The 17,041-nt window shown below is 33.4% G+C and overlaps 1 protein-coding gene across 5 annotated transcripts in view; it reads left to right on the top strand.

Annotated features, from left to right (window-relative positions):
- Nucleotides 1-17,041, top strand: part of CCSER1 (coiled-coil serine rich protein 1) — a 1,365,561-nt gene that overhangs the window by 618,798 nt on the left and 729,722 nt on the right. For 4 of the 5 annotated variants that reach the window (XM_049104802.1, XM_049104801.1, XM_049104804.1 and 1 more), the window contains one exon: nucleotides 14,098-14,181. In XM_049104802.1, coding sequence (XP_048960759.1) covers nucleotides 14,098-14,181 — 84 coding nt within the window. Of the gene's footprint in view, nucleotides 1-1,537; nucleotides 1,627-14,097; nucleotides 14,182-17,041 lie in introns of those variants that run through there. The other variant, XM_049104805.1, reaches the window with a different exon arrangement.

Raw genomic sequence — 17,041 nt, forward strand, 5'->3', positions numbered from 1 at the left:
TTTGACTGGCTCATTAGTAAATTAGACACTGCCAAGGAAGGAATTCCTGAGCTTGAAGATAGGTCAAATGAAACACAAATCAAGAAGGGAATAGAAACAAAATAGCAATATCTAAGAACTCTGTGCATAACTGGAGTACTAGAAGCTTGACATGTGCATAATTGAAGTACTAGAAGAAGAGAGAATGGAGCAGAAGAGTTGTTTAAATTGTGGCCAAAACCTTTTTTCAAAATGAATGAATCTATCAAACCACAGATTCGTGGAACCCCGAGAATTTCAAGCAAGAAGTATAAAAACTCTGCACTTATACACACCATTTTGAAGCTGCAGACAGCCAAAAATAGAGAGATCTTGAAAAACACCAGAGAAAGAAAATATCTTACCAAGAGAGAAAAAGAGAGAGAATTACAACGGATATCTCACCAGAAACCATGCCAGCAAGATATGGAGTGAAATACTTAAGTGATAAAAGAAGTCAAGAATGAATCAAGTTTCTTGATCAAGTTATAGGAGAAGTGATGCTATTAATTGAGACCAGGATTATAGGAGAAATTATATGTTGCCCTCTGGGATGAAGATTTTAGATGTGAAAGTTTGAGTCAGACACACCTGGAACATAACAAGGGGCAAATCTCCAGAAAATAGTTAGAAATTTGGCACAAGATTTCAGAAGACTGGGGAGGAGAGAAAGGAGATTGATAATAAATCCGGAACCATTAGTTTGTAGGTAATTGCTAATACAGTAAGTTGTTGAGGTAAAACATTTAAGGGGAAATGGGTGAGGTCTTCAGATAGAAACCTGGAAAGTATGAACTTTTAAAGAACAAAGTGAAATGAAATCTATTAAGGAGTTCGAAAAGTAGCTGAGGAGAAAATGTGCAGAAGTCCAATAAAAGGAAGAAATATTTTTTAAAAGGGATTTTTGTATTGCCAAATCTAAAGCTTAGATCAGGCTGAGGACTAAAAAAAAATGTTTTTACTTACCACTGATGAGAGCACTTTTAATTAAGTTACTGCAGTGGAAACCAGTTTTCAGAGGCAAGAAGCTTGGACAATTATTTATTTATGGCTAAATTGCAAATGAGGGTATGGATTCTATAGTGTAGTTGCTCTTCCAGAAATCTCTTAATCAAAAGAAGAGAAAGTCAGAAAGACAAATTTTTTGTTTATTGTTATGTTTGTCTTAGGAAAGTAGAAACTTAATCCAGTTTAAGGACTAAACCAGAACTAATAGAGAAACTATAAGCTAAAAGTTACTACACTTTAGAGGGCTTCTTTCTTCTACCAGTATTGTGAATATTAGTGAATAAATTTGTAACCTTTCCCATACTACTCACGATTTTATATAAAACTAATTGAGTAATTCATGGAAAACTTATCCTTTCCTCCGTCATCCTAGGTAATGGAAAGTGTTTGCTATGTAGGGCCAATGCATGGAACACTGATTATAAGAAGCAAAATTATACCTGTTGTCATAAATGCATATGTTTGTTTTACATATTCTAATAATCATCCTTTTTCAACTGATTTTCAATAGCACTGTGTTCCAAAGAGTGAGATTAGAAAAATGAAAAAAAGATGGAATTCCAACTCACACCTGCAATTGAGTCTCATAAACCTCACAAGGTAAACTGGGGGAGGAAAAGACTGTAAATCTTTTAAATACTCCCTAGATGATTTAGGTAAAGTCTTCCTTCACCCATTGTTGAAAACTACCTATCTAGTTAGTTTGCTACCCATGTACTTTGCTATTGGCTTCCTTTAAAACATAGCTTTTCTTTTCTTTCTGTTTCTTGCCTTTTTCTTTTCTTTTCCGTTCTTTTCTTTTCTTCTTATTATGTTATGATCCTGTGACTTGACTGCCTCTCTTCTTATGACATTAGGCATTGCCCAGCTGGATAAAATTAAAGTAGCAATAGAAGAACAGAAATCATTTAAATCCATAGTTAAAGTGAACAGAAAGGTCTACTATTTTCAAGATAATATAATACCATTAAAGTGCAAATCTCTCAATGTGACAGGTTCAGAATAAAGACTTCATGAATTACAACTACAATTTCTGTGTTCAAGCAAAATAACTTGACAATTATTGACAGAAATAAGGTACCATTCACCTTTAAATATATTGCTTTCTAAATAAATCCCAGTCCGATGCCATTTAAAACTGTATGTTCAAGTTGTATACTTCCATAAGTTGCCATTTATTTTCTTTACAATCTTACCATTTTAATAGATTTACAATAACATCTCTTTGAATAGTTCTTGTATACTTTCTTAAGTTTAATTAACAAAACACTTACTGCTTTCTTCTGTATAAAGAGTACTTCATATCAAAAGGATTCAAAGACACCATTCTTTCCCTGCAGGTGCTTATAATTTATTCTTTTTACTCCATGTTTTTAGTGTCTAGTAAACATTCACAGAGCTTTAATTTTGTGGTGCTGGAGGAGGGTATTTATGTAATTTTTAAAGTTGCCTTTTCTCTATTCATTAAAAATAATTTGGGTGTGGGGGGTCCTTTTATGGCTCAGAATAACTGTCTGCCTTGGCTCAGGCTCAGGTCTTGAGTCTGGGATCCAGTCCCATTGTAGGACTCCCTGCTCAGCGGGGAGTCAGCTTCTTCCTCTCCCTCTGGCTCTCCCCTTTGCTCATGCATTCTCTCTCAAATAAATTTTTTTTAAAGTCTAAAAAATAATAATAATTTAGCTCTTTACTTAAGTTCTTTTTCTCTTTACCCTCTGATGGCGGAGTTCCTTATCAGACACATTCTCAAGAGTTCTTATGATTCAGAATCAGAAGGGAAGTTGGGCTGGAAGAAGGACACGTGGTACCTAAGTAAGTTCTGTAGGACACTTAGGAGAACTGCTGAAGTGTCTTTGGGAAACTGATAGAAGAGAATAGTATAATAATAAAAGTTATTGTTGTGAACTATGTGTTCTAGTAATTATGTTCAAGATATGTGAATGAAGATCTCTCATTGTTTTGGATTTCTTTTTTTGGTCCTGGAATATTTTCACTTGAATAGACTTATTCTGAGGGTATACCATATGTGCCATAGATTCAGCAGGTTACATGATTGCTAAATACTTTTGAATAAATATTTAGATTTAATTTAAAACTAGGTTTAAGTTTAAAGGTGTATTTTTCATGTTACCATATAGACTCTGTAATTAGCCTTTCTCAAAGTGGCATATTTTGTTGGATAGATTTACCATCATTTAATAACAATTCTTTAATTACTGCATACTTGTGGTTCTTTTGATATTTTGACCTTATAATAATGGATATCTATGGTATGGCCACTAATTGTCAATCATCAGAGGTTTTCTATTCTCCTTTCTTTTCTTTTCTTTTCTCTTCTTTTTTTCTTTCCTTTTCTTTTTCTTTTCAACCAGCAACACTCAGATAGAATGAGGATGGGGTATGAGTATCAGGGCATTTATTTACACACACCCCATGCCTAAAGGTAACATTATTCTTACTACATTTTTATATTATATGAAAAGGAATTTGAACAGTGATATCTCTGTTAATTTCACATACTGATTAGTGGTCAAAGTAAATTTGACTTTGATGAGACTAACTTGTCTAAAACATTTTGATCATTTTGATCTGTGTCAAGTTACGAAAATGTGGTGGTGCTCCCTAATTGTGTGGTGGTGGCTGCCCTCGAATTCTGCACAAAAGTCCACAACAGTGAGCCCCAGTGTTCACTTAAATGATTGAGTGTGACTGAAGGCAAAACTACTGCTACAGATACAGACTTAGGTAGATATCTACACCCCTTACTTGTTCAAGAATCAAGTAGTGACTAAATAGGCAGATAAGAGTGTTTTATGTTAAGAGCCTGAAGAAATAAAAAAAAAAAAAAATATATATATATATATATATATAGTATATAGTTTTATTAGATATGCTAATAACCCCTCATTTTATTAATATTATCCCATGTTAGAAGTAAGAATCAGCATTTGGAGAACTTTGAAGGTAAGAGACATGGTAGAGAAAGATCATGGTTTATGTACTCTCTTTTTTTCTATCCTTTTCTACTTCTTTCTATTTTCTCATTTATTAATTATTGCAAAATTATATATAAACTCAATTACTTATATATAATCTGTAAGAAGGTGTAGCAATTGAAAACTACATCTACGTGTTGGTTTCCTAAGGATACTATAATAAAGTACCACCAACCATGTAGCTTAAGCAACAGAAATGTATTGTCTCAGTTCTGAAAGCTCAATTCTGAGATTAAAGTGTCAGCAAGACTGTGCTCCCTTTGAAGATACTAGGGAAGGATTTGCCCCAGGTCTCTCAGCTAGCTTCTGGTAGTCTCTTGGTTTGTGACAACACACACTCCAATCTTCACATGGTATTTTCCTCATGTACATTTCTCTGTGTCCAAATTTATCCTTTTTATAGGCATCAGTCATATTGAAGTAAGGGCTTACTCTATTCTAATATACTCTCATTTTAACCAGTTACATCTGCAATGACTCCATTTCCAAACAAGGTCATGTTCTGAGGTTCTAGGGGTTACCACTTCAGCATATGAATTTTGAGGGAACATATTCAATCCTTAGTAGACTATTACATAGATAAAGTTGTTTAGAAGGAGGATCCTTTATCATTGAAACACTATCAACAGAAGATTATTTCATTTCCTTGTGTTCATGGATACTTCTCTGCCTACTTGAAACTCATACCTCCCCCCATGTAGTGAATCTCATCTCTTAACACTTGAAGGATTTCCTTCCCTTAATTATTTGTTCTTCCCCTGTATTTCTAACTTCTCCCTCCTTGTTTGGAAATGGAGTCAACAAAAAATGAGCGGCACTTGCATTTACCCCATACATCTTCCAGACAACTTCGTGTCATCCTTGACCCTTTCCTCTCTCATCTTTGCCTCCCATGCTGCCCATATCTGGTAGAGCCCACCTTCTAAATAGCTTTGCAAAACTATTCCCACAGCCCTGTCTTAGTTTAACTACTAGATCATTAAACCAGCCTCCTATCTCTTTGTCTTTTGGTCTTTGTCCCATTTAGCCTGTCCTCCATATCCTACCCAGAGTAAACTGTGTAAATTTAAATCTGATCATACTCTTCCATGGATTAAAATTCTTTATTGATACATCAAAGCCTTCTGAATAAAACAACTTATTATTGTGGCACAAATGATTTTCATGATTTGGTTCTGAATTGTGTCTTCTTGCCAGTGTATACCTCTCCATACCATTACACTAAAATATTTGTTCCCTGAGCTCTTACAATGGTTTCCTTTACTTCAGAAATTCTCATCATCCTATATTTGCTTGGAAAATGCTTCCCCTTCTTTATTTACTAATTCTTCTGACCATTGAGATTCTGGTTAGATACTACTTTCTCAAAAAAATTTTCTCTAATTCTATGACCTTAGTCTCTGTATTTGTATATGTATTTGTATTTGTGTATGCAACTTGGTGACTTAAAAAAAAAAAAAAAACACTTGTAAGTCTTTTATCAGAGTCTCACAAAGCTGAAATTAAGGTACCATCCAGTTGTCCTCATCAGGAGCTTCAGAGAGTCTTTCCAGCCCATCCCTTATTTTGGAAGAATTCACTTCCTTGGCACTGAAGATTTGAGGTCCCATTTCCTTGTTCTTCTTATGATATCCCATCTCAAACAGCCCTTTCAACACTCAAAATATCAGTAGTGAGTCAAGTTCTTACCACACTTGGAATATACCTGACTTCTGCCTCATGTGTCTAGATTAGGCCAACCCAGATCATCACCCTATTTTAAGGTCAGCTGTACTGTAGAACATAATATAACCACCGGAGTGATATCATGTTCATAGATTCTGGAGATGAGGGCAGGACAAATTTGGGATTGCTGTTTTAGACATTCTGCCTATCATACCTAATTGTGGTTGTTTCTTTTATATATATGTGAGTAAATCATTGTGGGAAAAATACGTACCATGATCCCCATTTTATGAGGGAAATTGAAGACTCTCCAAAAGTAGTGCAGACTACTAGTGAGATTCACTGGTTTTGTGTTAATGCAGACTTGGGTTTATATAGTCATTGTTTTTTTTTAGTTTTTTTGGTGTAAGAAAGTTGTTAAAACATTAAAAAATGTAGTTAATACCACGCTCCTGGCAAAAATGTGAATATCCACTGACAATGCATGAAAAACATTTATTATTTCAGAATTTCAATAAATTGTACTTTTATTATCAGTAATTGATTTGTGCAAGGTCACAACATTCAGATGCAATCTTGTCTCTCGAAGGAAAGATAGCGATAGGTAACAAGAAAAACATTGCTAAAACATTTGTAGGGTTTTCTCCTTTATTAGGTAATAGCTTTTAGGATAGTTTAGTGTTTTAATGATAATCTAAAACTTCTCAGCACTTTTCAATTTATAGAATCTTTAAGCCAAACATTTTGTTTTATATGGTAGTTAATTATATAGCGAGGCACAGTATTCAGGCATTTGCTACATAAGCAGCCATTCAAAAGTATATCTATTTCATAAGTTGAAAAGGCTACTTATTCCAAATTCATGTATATGCCATCTTAAAAGACTCCTGCTTTACAACGTACATATAATGAGTATTTGAAGACACCACTATGTATGTCGTTGCTATCCATTAGTGCTCTAAAAAAGAACAAAGCATGACCTTTTTGCATTTCCTTACTGTCTAATACGGGTTTATGTTTTGTAGCTGTGATCTGTAGCATCAGCTAATATTCATTGCTTTTTTGCAGCTTAATTTTGTGACCTCTCAGACTGCCTGAAACCAGTGCTTAAATTGAGTCACATTATCCACAATTCCTTTGTAGTGCAGTGTTGAACTTTTTGCTTTTTTTTCCTCCCCAGAATTCTACAATTAGTTTTGAATCCCTGAAAAACCACCCTAAAGCATTATTTAATCTGTTCTTCATTATTGTCACAATTCAACACCCTATAAAACAGGATGCTGCATATCTTTTTTTAGGATCGACTAAATTAGGGATATCTTTCCTCTCTAGTTTTTACTCTATTAACATATAAAACTAGAATGCTTTTATTCTCCCTTTACTATGCAAAAGATGCATATGTATTGCCAACCAGTGCCCAATATTATTCATACTGCCCTCCTGTCTGTCTGAAGGTAGCATAAATGTCCAAGGCCCAAGAGCTGACCCAACTCCCTTGTCCCAGGGGAATGGCAGAAGGTGCCCACTACCTACCTGTAGCCAGACCTTCCAGCACTATTTTTTTATGATATTTAAAAATGTTTGGATAGAGAGGCAACACGTTGACACTCAGATGAAATGTAGATCTCTCTTACTTAAATCTCCCAGTGAGACATGGCTGCCAAGCAGGGCCATGCGGGAAGTTGCTCTCAGGCTATAGAGTTTACAGCAAACTCCAGCTCTAGGGGTAATTTATGTATGGCAAACTGCATGAGATTAGCTAGATTTCCAAGGTTCCCTAGGGGTTGGTTAAATTGAATAATTTCAAGAGCTCTGGGTCAGAGAGGAGCTGACCCTAGTTGCCTGGTACCTTTTTGGTAGGGCTGGTACATAATGGCCCTAAAATTTGAGGGCCCAATAAGGGAAGTATTTGGAATGTGGATTTAACTAGTTGTTCAAGAAGGAGATCTAACTGGCTTCTAACCAAGGCCTCAAAACTGGGTCAGGATAGCATTTTAAATAAAATGAAAATAGGGATCCCTGGGTGGCGCAGCGGTTTGGCGCCTGCCTTTGGCCCAGGGCACGATCCTGGAGACCAGGGATCGAATCCCACGTCGGGCTCCCGGTGCATGGAGCCTGCTTCTCCCTCTGCCTATGTCTCTGCCTCTCTCTCTCTCTGTGTGACTATCATAAATAAATAAAAATTAAAAAAATAAATAAATAAATAAAATGAAAATAAAACGACTGTGTCACATACTTCTGGGTATGGAATGGGATGTGTTCATTGTCTTTGGTTACTTTTCCTTCTCAAAAACTAAACTTGTAGTTATGTTCAAACATAATTCTCTTACTTCATTCAGGATGTTAAAGGATAAAAGGCCCTCTATTTCTTATTTAAAGCATGAAAAGCAAGAGGTGCCTGGCTGGCTCATTTGGTGGAACATGCAACTCTTGATCTCAAGGTCATGAGTTTGAGCCCCAAACTGGGCATGAAGCCTACTTTAAAAATAATAATTATAAAAGTGAAACGTGAGAAGCAAGCAAGCATGACTTCATAACAGAAATGAATGTTTAACAGGGTATTTGTAACTATTTCATTTTTCTTTCTTATAAAATCTATGTTGTGGGAAGAGTCACAATCACTTACTTATTTTAAAAATACAGGTATCATATGACAATTATGTCCGTCTTCTGTGAAGAAAAAAAAAAGTGCTGGTATCAGAGAATTTTAAGATCTCTTAAGGATAATTTTTCCCCAAGAATTTTGTATCAAGCAAGTTTAATGGGACAATATAAATTAATACTACTTTATTACTTGTTAATTGTCTTTGCTCAGAAGCTCATTGTTGATTAGTTTATAAGACATTTATATCTTAAGTGGAGTTCATAATGATTTTGATGAAACCAAAGGATTTAGGAGATCAGAAAACTAATTTGTCATGCTTACGAACTCATTTTATGACCCTGGAAACTTATTTTTCATCCTTATGCCTACAGAATACAGTAATTTTAAGAAGGCTTTGGAAAATAAAATAAAATTTTTAAATTTTACTTTTAACCAGCACCCTTCAAAAAATACTGGATGAAGCAAATAACAGAATAGTAATAACTTTGAGTAAATATTTTTATAAGGATTATGACTTAGATTAACATATTCTGTTCACTTACTGTATAGAAAAAATAAGATAAAGTACATTAAAAGAGTTATGCAACACAAGTTTTTTTATTAATGTAATTAATTTATTTACTTTGATAAATGTAAGAGCTTCTAACAACTTAGTAATGACAAACCCATAGTCTCATGGAACGGTTTTAAAATCCTAGCAGAAAAAAAAAAAAAAAATCCTAGCAGATTTCTCAGTGAAGTTAATGTCCTTAACAATCCCAAATATGTAGGAATACAACAAATTTTGTTGAGAGATTAATGAAAACAACCTAAATGTCTTAGTATTATTATTAATGGTATCCTTTTGTTTGACCTTTGCTACTCTTGCCTTTTCTGCTTCATTTTTATGCCTAAAGCCCTTACTTATTCAGCAATGTACCATTTTTCCCAGTAACTGGTCAGGAAATACTCTGATAGCAAAAAGAAATTCTGCACATAATATTTGTTTTACAAATTATAAAGCCCCCTATACAAATATTAGGTATTGTTATCATTATCTTTTGAGTGGTAAAATCAGTAAGAAGTCTTAATATTTCTTAAGAGTAACACTTGCAAATGAAAAGATTATGCTGATATCCAAAGTCTCTTTGATTGCTTGAAAATACAGCCAATATACCACTGTGCCAAGTTTAATTCAATGTAGAAAGAAAAGTTTTCATCATGTGGCATTATTAATGTTGAAACGATTTATAATTTTTCAATTATTTTAAACTAAATAATTAGAATGATGTTTTCATTGACTTCATTTTCAATATTAGAAAAGCAATTTCTCTTATGCTCCTGTTCAGATGACTATATGCCCATAGAGCTTTACTTCTCTAGCTACTCAGGTATTGCAGATAGCATACTACTCTAAAGCTCAGTTAACATAAGAATCATATGAGGTCAGTTATTTAGGGTGAGCTGCAAAACGCACTGTCAATTATCATACATTTCTGTGTTTTCTAATCTCTGCCCTGCTGTTCTCTCCTACCATATTCCTGTTTCTTTCTTTTCTTTTTCCACTTGTTCATAATATTCTGTTCTTGTTTTGTCTGATAGAGTTGTTTCTTTTATTTTTTTTAAATCTTGTAAACTCTTGTTTACAAGAATGAGAAAATAACTTATAAATCATAAAGTAAAGCCCTCCAGAGAGAAAACCTGAGGTCTATCAATAGAGTCATGGTGATTCAATACCAATTTTGATATATGTTTGTAACTAGTAGTCCAGAATTATGGTAATAATTTTACCTGCAGAATTATGTAGAAGTATGTGAGTTAGAAATTACATGATTTTTATTTAAAATAAAAAATTTTAGCATAAAATTTATTTTAGCATAAGATCATTTTAAAAATGATTTATAGATTCTACTTGCCTTTTTTGGCACTTGATTTCTGTTTATATAAAAGTCTGAAACAATGAGTTGGTTCTAATTCTAGGCAAAAATGAATTATAGAATATATGGGACTGAAGTCAGCTAACTGAATTTGGAACAAATTACCCAAGTATCTGGGTATCTGGCTCTAACTTTCCAAATTTATCAAATAACAGTACAAGAATAAGATAATTTGTAAGCTATTTTTATATCTGTTTGTCTGATTCTCTAGTAATTTATGCAATAAGGACATAAATCTTCCTTTCTTGCATGAAATCAGCTATTTGAAAAGTGCACTATTTAAACTATAACTTAAATCACATATGTCATAAATTAAATCACAAAATATTTCAAAACTAGCTGCATACATTTTATGTAACTATAATGAGTCATAATTTATACTAATTCTAATTCTAATAATTTGGAGTTTGTCCACATGTGCTACAGTATCTAAAAAGTCATCCCCCAAATCAGTGGCTTAAAATAAGAATTTTATTTGTTCACAGTTTTGCAGGTCAGGAATTTGGGAATAATTCAAGTTAGGCAGTTAAGGTGAAGTATCGGTGTGGGCTTCTATCACCTAAAAGTTCCACTGGGCTAGATCTGTGAGATGGCTCACTGTCATGGCTGGCAATTAAAGCCAGGTATCCTTTCACAGCACTTAGGGGGCTGTCAAAAGAAGTGCAAGTGGTTTTACTTTTCAGCTTGCCTGTGGGGTTCCTTCTGCAAGGAATAACCTGAGAAAGGAGCATTCTTTATATATATATATATATATATATATATATATATATATATATATATAAATTTAATATATATATATATAAATTTATTTTTTATTGGTGTTCAATTTGCCAACATATAGAATAACACTCAGTGCTCATCCCGTCAAGTGCCCACCTCAGTGCCTGTCACTCAGTCACCCCCACCCCCCGCCCACCTCCCCTTCCACCACCCCTAGTTCGTTTCCCAGAGTTAGGAGTCTTTCATGTTCTGCCTCCCTTTCTGATATTTCCACTCATTTTTTTCTACTTTCCGAAAGGAGCATTCTAAGAGACCAGTTGTGGAAGCTGAAAGGCCTTTTCTTATCCAGTCCTGGAAGTCATGTAGAGTTAATTCCATGATATCCTATTGGTCAAACAATAAAACCAGACTAGATCCAAGGAGAGAGCATTGGCCTCCATCTTTCAGTAGAAATAGTAGCAAGAGATTTGTAGCCATCTTTAATCTACCCCATATGAGTTCCATATTTATAAATAATTACTGAGTTTAGAAATAATAGAATTTGATTTAAAAAATAGAATTGAATTTAAGTCCGAAAATTAATTGTGCTTGAATGAGAAAAAGAAGATGTAATTATTAAAGTATATGGTTTCCTATTAATGAACAATATACATGTAAATAAGCACAAGATTAGTCTGACTCTTGGTTTCAGCTCAGGTCATAATCTCAGGGTCATGAGATTGAGCCCGGCATCAGGCTCTGCAGTGAACAGAGAGTTTGCTTAAGGCTCTCTCCCTCTGCCGCTCCCCACCTCACTCTCTCTCTCTAAAATAAACAAATAAATCTTTAAGCACAAGCTTAAATTGGTTACATTAGCCTACAGGTTAATGGAATAATCTTATTTGAAAAATCAAGACTATTAAAATCCAGTTAATTCTACACATCAATATGATTTCTAATTCAAGAGATCATCCTGCCAAATACATCCTAGAAATTTGCCCACATAGTAAACATATTGAGAGAATATTGCTATTAGTTTTCAGCTAAGAATGTTGTTCAAGGGATCTTATTTTGTGTTAGACAAATATTTCTCTGAATATCGACACATGTATATATAACAACTAAAAATGAAACTCTAGATAACTAAAATTCATTTGCATAGTCATTCATAGAGGCTTTTATAAAAAATTGGCTTCTGATAACATATGATAAATATTTAATGGGTTAGTTTATAAGTAAATGCAAATGATATATTATTACCTATCCAATTTAAAACTATGAGATTATGAACTTCTTGAAAAAGATCCTCAGGAACAAAATCAGAGAAACATATGAAGTGGGCATATTTTTTGGCAAACCAAATGTTTTTAATAGTTCCTATTAGTCATAATATGATGAATCTTCCATTTTGAATTAATTGACAATTTTTTTTAAGATTTTATTTATTTATTCATGAGAGACATAGAAAGAGAGGCAAGAGACACAGGCAGAGGAAGAAGCAGGCTCCATGCAGGGAGCCCGATGTGGGACTCGATCCCAGGACTCCAGGATCACGCCTTGGGCTAAAGGCAGAAGCTCAACTGCTGAGCCATCCAAGGCGTGATTCTGGATCATCATAATCCTAATCATCATAATCCTAATTATTATATTGCTTACCTGGTAATCTTGTGGGTTTGAGCTCCTGCACATCAGTTACAGTGTTTGATGCTAATAAAATAGCCTATCTGCTGAAGTGGAGGGGGTAAAAAAGAAGTCCACTGAGGCTGGAGAACAAACAACAACAAACACTTGAAATATTAATACTGCATCAAACGATGTACGATTTAGGTGCTATGGAACATGCCCTTACTCTCAGGGATATCTTACTCAGCCAACAAGGGCACTGTGGGTAGAAGACCATAATCCAGGCCTGTATATGTGTAAAGCAAGGATACATAAAACATCTTGTGTTTCAGTTTTATAGGAATGAGCAAAGGTTGTAAAAAAGTTGAAAATGAAATATGTAGCAGATAATGAAAGGGGCTATATTCTATGCTGAAGAGTATTGCCATCTGTATTTTCCTGAAAGAGGTGATTAGCTGTTAAATAAGAAGAGATGTAATTTATTCCTAATAGGAACATACCTCTGGCAGATAGGGAATATGACAGAGAGAAAACTAGTTTAGAAACTTAACTGCATTAAGCCAGGAAAGAAGCAATGAATACTTAGAGTTAAGTTAATGAGGATGGAGAGAAGGAGTCCAAGAAATATCAAGGAAATAGAAATGAGAGAGTTTGGTATCAGATTTGATTCAGAGTGAATTAAAAAACCTGAGAGTACAGGATGGCTTCCTACTTATTTTAGGAAATAGGAAGATGTGAGAAGTAGAAGTGAATTTTTCAGGTAGAGGGAAATGAATGAGATGAAGGTTGCCCTGGAGTGTAAATAGGACAATGTGAGTATACACTTAATAAGTAGCTTTATTTATGAGTTGAAGCTTGGAATACAGATGAGTCTAGATTAAGGATTTGTACCTGAGAGTTACCAGCATACAGTAATATAGGCCCTAGACATGCATGAATTGTGTACACAGAGGCTGTGGCTGAGTGTACTTGCTGAGAAGATTAAATGGCCAAAGATAAAGCTATAGTGAAAGGAACAAGTATTAAAGAGACATAATTAAAGACAAAGACTGTATCATGGTAATTGGTTTGGGAATTAATATTTAATTATAGCAAGGGAACAAATGGTAGGTAAAATTCTCTCTTTTAAACTTAGCCATTTGTCTACTCACTATGTATGCACAAGAACAGGAGGAAAGAATTTAGGATAATTCACTAGTTCTGTTGTGGACAACAAAATGGACAAACATATCAAAAGAAAATGATTGATTAAAAAAACATATGGGCATTAAGGAGGGCACATGATATGATGAGCACTGGGTGTTATACTATATGTCCGCAAATTGAATTTAAATTAAAAAATATTAAAATAAAAATATATATGTGTATATTATATAATTAACATCTTTGGATACATTAGCTTGTTTATTTTGAAACTTAGAATATATTATGAAAAATATCACACTGAAGAGAAAATTTCAGTTTCATTAATCCTATGCAATTATCTCCCACTGTGAGAAGCTGACTTTCCTTATCTGGAGCAAAGTGAAAGGACTAAGCCTATTATGCTGTCTCTTTGATGTTTTTATAGGATATAATGAAAGATGAATGCTCACTGCTGAAGCTGCAGCTGAAAGAACGGGATGAACTCATTTCCCAACTTCAGGAAGAGCTGGTAAGTGATAAAAATACTTGGCCCACAAGTATACTTTCCTTGCAAGGTTATTTGCTGTAAACCCTCCAACAACTTCTTTGTTGAATGTAATATTATTTATAAATTGATAGTGCTTCAATTGGATTCATTATTAATTTTATAGTCCTATAGTAATGGTGATTTGAAAATCTGAAAAATAAAATGGTCTATAATCTATATTGAACTTTGTATAATTCTAGAAACAGATTATTAAACCAAGGTTACATGTTCTAGTTGTATCTATCAAAAATTGTAAGGCAAAAATAAATAAATACAATAAATTAATTAATTTAAAAAATTGTAGGGCAGCCCGGGTGGCTCAGCAGCTCAGCACCGCCTTTGGTCCAGGGCCTGAACCTGGAGACCCAGGATCAAGTCCCACGTTGGGCTCCTTGTATGGAGCCTGCTTCTCCCCCTGTGTCTCTGCTTCTCTCCCTCTCTCTCATGAATAAATTTAAAAAAAAGTCTTTAAAAAGAATTGTAAAGATAAGGCCATATTTTATTTTGTAAAGTGTAATTTAACCTCAGACTGCCCTACCTAGAGATACAATCATGTATTATGAAGTCGTCAAAAATCTTAAAAAAAAAGATTTTACTTTTTTCACAAAGCTACCAAAATATATTAATTTAATGAGATTTATTTATGTAATATCCATATTATATAAAAATTATACAAACTATTAAATGTTAATGTTTTCAGGGTGTTTTAAAATGTGATGTTATAAAAAAGTATTAAGTTAAACTTATAATCTTAAAACATTTTGGTAGGTAACAAGAATATCAGTGTGCATTACTTTTCTAAGTATGTGTTCTCAACTTATATATGTATATCAACAATAGTTTACCATAAAATTTACTGAGTTTAATAAAAAATGATATGTAAAATAAAAATGAAAAAGAGAGGAATGAAAAGAATTTTAATTTGAGAGTTCCTAACAATACCTATAAAATGAAAAAAAAATTACAGAATAAGAGAACCTGACTCATTATTAAGATAAAAAAACAAATTCTAGTTAACAATGTTCTTTATGATGTCAGAGTTGACTATATTAACAATGATATATTACATAATTATTTGATACAATTAAATGACAAAACAGATTTTATAGACCATCAAGCTCCTGAGAGTTCTTAACATATTAGTGAGATAGCAGACAAATTTAGAACATATTTTATTGATTATTGGCAATAGACAATGTTTTTAATGAAACTTGAACTTTATGAAGACTGTGTTATGATTGAGTTGATTCTAATTATTGGCTTCATGAGCATATTATTGGTGCTTTAGGAAACATATAAACCAGTGTTTAAGCAAGTAATAGTGCTATAGACAAAAGGAACATGATTTACATTACTGGGAATAACTTTATGTAAAGAAGTAATTGATTTATTATAAATTTTCTTTATTATACTAGGAAACATTTCTATATTTAATAAAACTATGTTATGTGATCAAGCTTTGTTAATGTGGCAGATAAAAAAATCACTGAGTTGAATAAAAATCATGTAGATATTAAAAGTTGCATAGAATCATCCGTTTTAACACAACAGAAAATCTACCTCACTTTTCAGAGAATGCATATTTTTGGAGGATTAACTCAGAAGTATTCATATTCCCCCCTCAACATTAATTGTGATCAGATCTAAAACATAGCAGCATATAGACGACATCAGACCTTCATCTCTTAAATGAAATGAGAAAGAAAATGATTACTTCAAAAGCCAATATTACATAGTTATACTTAAAGCATTTTACTACCCCTTCCTCCAAAAAAAATAGTCTTGTTGACTTAGTAAAATGATATTCAAGAGTTTGTTTTGTTTTGTTTTTCTTTTTCTGTATAACTTGAATGACTCAAAATGACTATTAGCCCCTAAAATTTCCTGGGTAACAATCAAGGTATTATTTCCATTTTTGTGCTATGTAGTTTGCATAATCATTTTTGATATTTAAACAGGAAAATGTTAACTTTTGAAAACAAAGTTGGTCTTATTAAAGAGGACCAAAGCTAAAGAAGAAAGTGTGTAAGTAATTTGGGGATTTAAGGAAGAAGAGGCATACAAAAAAGAAAAGGCATCATTAAAACTGGATTTGCAACATAGAGGAGGGATACAACCCCATAAAAACAACGTAACCTACTTGGAATCGATTAAAAATTAAGTCTTAGGACTTTTGATTCTGATAACAAATAACTTGTGACATTTTGACAAGGTGGATATTAAACTTCATCTTTATACATTATATACCTAAATTTGAAAATTTTGAAACATTTTAGAAACCAGTTTAGCTGTTGTTTCCTATTATAATAGGTTATAATAGATGTATATGTTGGAGCTAGCTTAGTTCTCTGTTGTTTATCATGGGTTTTTCATTTCTTGACCACTGCTATTATAAGAATTCTATGTACCTTATAAATCAAATTTAGACGTAATTATATCAAGAAAGGATTTATATCTAACTTAATAAACTTATTTTTTTGTATGATTGGTTACTTATTCAGCCTCACTTTGACAGTTTCAGGAGTATTAAGAAGTTAATTGGAAAAAGAAAAGGTAGTTGGGGCAGCATGGTGTTGGGGCGAAAGAGAGGTTTTTAAATGCAAGTCTTGGGTTATTTTTAGAGCAGGGTTTTCCAACAGCAGCTCTATTGACATTTGGTACCAGATTATTTTCGGAAGTTCTATGCTTTGTCAGATGTTTAGCAGTATCCTGCCCTCTATCCTCTATCCAGTAGTACCTTCCACACATTGCCAAATGTCTGCAGGGGCAAAATTTCCCCCATTTGAGAACCATTGCTTTAGGGTTATTAGAGTATAGTCCCCAATAAAACTGTAAGTTCTAG

This window comes from Canis lupus, chromosome 32 (genome assembly GCF_003254725.2).
Source record: "Canis lupus dingo isolate Sandy chromosome 32, ASM325472v2, whole genome shotgun sequence".
In the NCBI taxonomy this organism is placed as follows: Eukaryota; Metazoa; Chordata; class Mammalia; order Carnivora; family Canidae; genus Canis; species Canis lupus.